Source organism: Spea bombifrons, chromosome 1 (genome assembly GCF_027358695.1).
Source record: "Spea bombifrons isolate aSpeBom1 chromosome 1, aSpeBom1.2.pri, whole genome shotgun sequence".
Taxonomy (NCBI): domain Eukaryota; kingdom Metazoa; phylum Chordata; class Amphibia; order Anura; family Pelobatidae; genus Spea; species Spea bombifrons.
This window is the reverse complement of record NC_071087.1, coordinates 127,737,690-127,743,689: the sequence shown is the minus strand read 5'-3', so window position 1 is coordinate 127,743,689 and position 6,000 is coordinate 127,737,690. Positions and strand designations below refer to the sequence as shown.

Here is a 6,000-nt window from a genome sequence, read left to right as displayed (position 1 = left end):
GGAGGTGTGCCCCTAGACCTTCCTCTCCTGCCTGCAATACCACCCTTCGCCGCACTGCCCAAGTTGGCCCAGCATACATATCCTTTTATGCAAGCATTGCGTGAGGCTGTGTGCTTTATTTGCATTCATACATAGCTATTTATGGCAAAGCATGGTTAATACAGATACTGTGTGTGCACAAGGAGGGCAGTGCTGTGATATATTACACACTGCACATTACAATCAAATGAGTAAAGTGTGCCAGATAAGAGACCGGAAACAAGATTATCTAATGAAATGCAGCTAAGCTACAGAATGGGTAATCACTGTAAAACGAAACGATTTTTGGTGCTTATACAATATTTAAAACCTGATTAGCAACACTATCAACAGTCAAATAAGGGAACAATGCATTTCTCACACAGCTCTGCAAACCGTGCAGGAGGAGAAGAGGTCATTATTGTTCAAGAAAAAAAAAATTAATTTTCCTTTGGGTTATAAAATGGATAGGGTTGGTACATTCTGGTCCATGGGTGGGAGTGGGGCAGATAAAGCCTAGTGATCCCCCAGGTCCTTGCTACACTGGAAACTAATATAGGCAGTAGTACACAGTTACATATTCACACATACACACAGGGGAGGGCTGGCAGCCTAAGGCCTGGGGGGCAAGTCTAGTCAAGTGGCCCATTGCACCATCAAAGCGGCTGTGAGCAACATTGAAAGCGGCTGTCGTGCGGCAGTCACTCCACCGGCACCTTATGAAATTAAAGCGGCCGGCGTGCACGCACCGCGCCGCCCAATAGCCGTGCCTCAGCTCTTTATCCCACCCCTTTTTAAGACGGACGTAGAGCTGAGGAATGGCCGTTGGGCCTGACTGCCGCGCGACGCAAGGGCGTACCTAGAGTATTTGGCACCTATGGCAGATACTGTATGTGGCAGGATGTATCTGGCCCCCCGCCAGGTACGCTACCGGCACGGCGGACAGTCCTGGTGGCAGCCGCTTAGTTTTTAACTTTGCGGCTGCCATGAATGTTCGTCTGCCGGCCACCAGGCCAGCCCAGATTCAGGGCGGCCTGGGGGGCAATTGCCCCCCTGCCCAGCACGCCCCTGCATACACACTTACTGTAACACACCCTCATATTAAAACATCCTCGCTCCATCAAACCTCCAGATTAACCTTGTCCTGAGCCTTTCCTCATGGCTGCTCGCACACTGTAACCACTAACTGTCATTTATGGAAATTGGGTATAATAAAATATTTACCCTTACCTGTGTTCACGTGAAAAACGTATCACACATTTTAGGATGCCTGTGAGGTACAAACATGTACAGATTTGTTTGTGAAATTTAGTGTTCAGCATTCCTGACAGTTTGGACAGTACATATTTCTTTTCCTTCATAGCAGAAAAAAGTTTGTGTTTCATGTTTTTTTTTTTTTTTTTTTTTTTTTTTTTTTTTTGAGTGCTCGGTGATTAGTAGGTATAATGTGGGTTTAGAAGGAATACTACAGATGTGTATGAAGCCAAAGGAAACTCTCCACTGTAGCCAATTTATTCAGAAATGTTAGTGATTTACATTTTATCACCAAAAAAGTCCACATTAATAAATCTTTGTACACATTTCCATAGTATGTCAATTATATTATTGCCTATTGGTTGATTGCACAGTCCAGTGACCATCTTTTTTGTGTGACGACCCACATCTCATATGAAGCCTATTTGTTAAAAGGACAAGTAAAATATATGTAAAATACTGAATAAAAAAAACGTATATGCTAGATCATCGTTCTAGTGATGAGCATTGTTGTAAAATAATTCTCAACCAGTATTGTTATAAAAAAAAATATGTCCACTGGTTTCCCTGAGTAGAGAAGATTTCCCAGCATCACTGGGCAATGAGAACACTGCATTGGAGCAAGCTGACCATCGGGCAGATATTCATCTTCCTCTCGCAGATGGATGGCACCGTTATACATTGTCATAGGGCACCGCCAGCCCTATGTTATAATTATACCCAGACATCTCGCTGTAGGAGGAGCGGCAAATGGGGAGGACACTTTCAACAGACCTTTGATCCACAGAAAATTCATATACATTGATGGTTCCTCTGTGCCTGCATAGAAAGAAAAAGAAAAACACGGATTACAAAACAAAATATAAATTAATGCATTTGCATCAACATATCGGTCCTTAATGCCACCATGTATGCTTCCTTGAGTGGCGGTAATATTTTGTATAACTAGAAACTTATTTTTTACAGATTGTTCAGCCATTTTTCATTGATTGTTAACAAGGTCTATGACTTTGGAAGATTACATATGTGGACAGAATCCCCTTAAACGTCATATTTGCTTACACTTAGTTTTGACTTAAGTCAAGGTTTAAACGTGGCATTGTCACAAGTCTGTTTGTGAAATTTCTTCCTTGCTTGATCTGCCCTTGGTCCGCTGTGTGAAGTCGAACCGGCTGGGAATAGCACAGCAGTGGTAGACCCCACACACTCACATGAGCAGGGCTGCTGAGTGCTGAAGCATGTAGCACGTAAAAAAATCACCCGCCATCTGTAACATCACTCGCTAGAGTTCCAAACTGCTCGTCGGGAGCTTCATGAAATCGATTTCCATGGCCGAGCAGCCACACACAAGCAAAACATCACTATATGCAATGCAAAGCCTGGAGTGGTGTAAAGCTCACCACCACTGGACTCAAGAGCAGTGGAAATGTGCTATCTGGTGTGATGAATCATGCTTCTGGAAGTCCGATGGACAAATCTGGGTTTGGTGGATACCAGGAGAATGCTACTCACAGGAATGCATATTGTCTACTGTAAAGTTTGGTGGAGAACAGATAATGGTCTGGGCTGTTTGTCTGGGTTTGCCCCCACCCCCCTAGGTTCGCAATCCACCCCCCCTAGGTTCCAGTGCAAGGTAGTGTTAATGCTACAGCATACAAAAGACATTTAGACAATTGTATGCTTCCAACTTTGTGGCACCAGTTTGGGGAAGGCCCTTTCCTGTTCCAGCATGACTGTGCCCCAGTTCACAAAGCAGGGTCCATAAAGACATGGTTACATGAGTTTGTGCAGGCCACTCGTTTCGCACCAGAGCCCTGACCTTAAACACCACTAAACACTTTTGGGATTACTTGGGACACCGATTGGAAGCCAGGCCTTCTTATCTAACATCAGTGCCTACATCACACATGCTCTTTTGGCTGAATGGGCACAAATTCCCACATGCACACTCCAAAATGTCACATCTTTAAAACTTTTCAAACTTTATACCAAAAGCACATGGCAAACAGAGCAACCATCTGTGTGTTTTTTGTTGCACATAAGATGTATCAAACCTACTATGTATTATAGTATTCTATGCATGCATTATTCCTTTATGTACAAATCCTCCCAGCAGCCTCCTTACCTTCGGTGAGCTGTGAGATCATCATCCATGATACTAGCCCCGCGAGGATTTTTCTCATCGGGAATGTTTGCTGCGATTAAGCTGTGAGAGTTGAACCAAATGTGGCGAACGGGGTGTCTGGAGGGAGACATAAGCACACAGAACACAGTCACACATCAAGGCTTTTAATATGACAGATGTGAAACGATCATTAAAAAAAATGTAGGTTTTTTTGTAATATATTTATTTTCGTTATAGCAATGCTGGTCAGGAAGACTCCAGCACAGAGCTCTAGAAAGCTTGTATTGAAAGATCTTGGTAATGTCAGTCTATTAAACAGCCTTACATACGGTAATAAATATTCCACCAGACGTGATATGATTTTGGAGATCTGATTGTGTAAAGGCAGTCTCCAGAGCAGCAGAATATGGCATCTCTCAAACAAATGGTTGTTATGTATTAAAGACAGACGTGGAAACGAATAATCTTGTTACCAGACTAGGCAAATACTGCCATCTAGTGCCAAAAACATTCACTGCAACAACAGAACCCGGATTAGGAATATGAGCACATAATGCCCACTTATGCTTATATGTCCTGATAGCATACATTTCTACAGTTTTTTGGCACCTACATCCTCGAGCTGTAATGGAAAACTATGGCCTGGCAGTGAGTTAGGCTTTGGCTTTACAGTATTATATTTTGTAATAACTTGCCTTTATTTTTAATTTACATTTAATAACACAGGTTTCAAAGAATTTATCTATGCGCCCTCCAATAGGTGATTGAATGCTGTACTAACAAGTAAACGTATTTATTTCAACAGCTAGTGTTACTTTTTCAAACAATTTCTGTGTTAATTTTGCTTTTTAGCCACTCTATGCCTTTTTTCACACCAAAAACTCCGAAGCAGGGATGAATAATCACAGTGCCAATAGTTAGTGAGGAGCATCATTTTTTTGATTTTCTATTTTTCAGTGTCTGAACTGCACATTAACAAAGCCGTCAAATTCCACTTTAAAAGAATAGGCTATGTGAACGGCGCGCTGCACTTTGTGTCACCTGGCATGCGTCTCCCAAAGTTTGGTGCCCATTCTCTGGTCCCAGACACAGGTAAGACCCTCTTCGCCTCCAGAGACCACCTTCCAGTCATCCATGCGGACTGCCGAGACCCCCAGGTGGTGAGCATACAACGAACAGAGAGCTCTGCTACAACGCATGTCATATACCCGCACCCTATGCAACAAACAGAATATCAAAGGGTTAGCATACTAAATGTCTTGTCTATAATACGAAATAACGGTATACATTTACTGAACAGTACATAAGCACATCCACCAGTTAAAACACAACAAATTCAAATATATGCAAGAATGGCAATACCGAGGTCTACGGCCAAATCAGTTATTTAATCATTATAAAATATCTGTTTATATTTCCCTAACAATGAATATAGTCTGAGAAAATCAGAAAAAATATAATTGAGTTTGTTGTAAGGCTCGATTAGTAGAAAGTAGTTCTTTTGGGCCTCTCCAGGAGTTTGTTACTGGTGGTAATAATTCTTGCTTTTTCACTTTTATTGTTTGCATAATACAATATTACAAAAGCATTAGTTTTTTGCACATTTCACAATAATAAGGACGAGTATCACAAACCAGGGCCTAATCTAGACCCCAAAGAATGACGACGCCTACGTGGCGAAACGTATATCGGGAAGTGATGCATCTCAGACACTGTCACATGATCCCGCTACTCAAGGAAGGGAGGAAGTCATCCAGGTACTGCGGTGAAGAAGTGGACCACAGACAGAGAGCGGATGGAAACTCATGTCCGTTGTGATACATCCATCATTCCCCAACTAAGCACATGCTATACTGAGCGTTAAACAATGTGGTGTTTTTTTATGCTACAGCGGGTTGGGTATTTTGTTTGTCTTGGGTATATACATTTGGGACGACGAACTAAACCTTGGAATCCTGCTGAATATCTTTCTGGAGTAAACTCATCTAGTGTCATACCAACTTAAAATTGTCTGGACTGTATTTTTATCGTTACTGGGTGAGTACAGATGCTAATAGTGTATTTTCATTCATTCGTTTTCAAGTTCATTGGTTTGTGATATTTGGTTTTATTGGGTGCTCGAAACCCCCGACACCTAACTTCTTACAGACTTAAATATCCCCTTAATTATTTAGAGATGGTTTAGGTGCTAGAAGAACGTTTCACTACAATTTAATGTTAAGTGATATAAATGGAACCAAGTAGTTCTGAATTAAACCTGCGCTGTCACAGAATTCTATTAAATAGAAACAAAGTGAAAACAATGCTGATACAAGACAGAAAACGAGAACACACTTGTCTGAACTCATAAAATACTGGTCTCCTCACCCATTAAATGCATTTAATTATGGAGTTCAGCCCTTCATGCTGGAGACTTGCCTGCGTTGGTCTTGAATAGCAAAGTAAGGTTACAGATTACAGATTGTAAGCTCGTTTAAGTAGGGCCCTCCTCGCCGGTTTCCGTAAGTCAAATTGTTATCATATTTACTACTTGTTATGTTCTGTCTACCCATTGTAGAGCGCTATGGTTTATAACGGCACTATATAAAACAAATATTAAGGGG

General features: G+C 41.7%; 1 protein-coding gene across 1 annotated transcript in view; it reads right to left on the bottom strand.

The window, feature by feature from the left end:
* Positions 1 to 1,496: 1,496 nt before the first annotated feature.
* The window catches only part of FBXW8 (F-box and WD repeat domain containing 8), a 43,386-nt gene continuing 38,882 nt past the window's right edge, over positions 1,497 to 6,000 (bottom strand). Inside the window, exons 9-11 of the mRNA XM_053473275.1 lie at positions 4,439 to 4,612; positions 3,398 to 3,514; positions 1,497 to 2,091 (exon numbers count right to left, since the gene is read on the bottom strand). Coding sequence (XP_053329250.1) covers positions 1,947 to 2,091; positions 3,398 to 3,514; positions 4,439 to 4,612 — 436 coding nt within the window. The 3' untranslated portion in view covers positions 1,497 to 1,946. The remainder of the gene's footprint in view (positions 2,092 to 3,397; positions 3,515 to 4,438; positions 4,613 to 6,000) is intronic.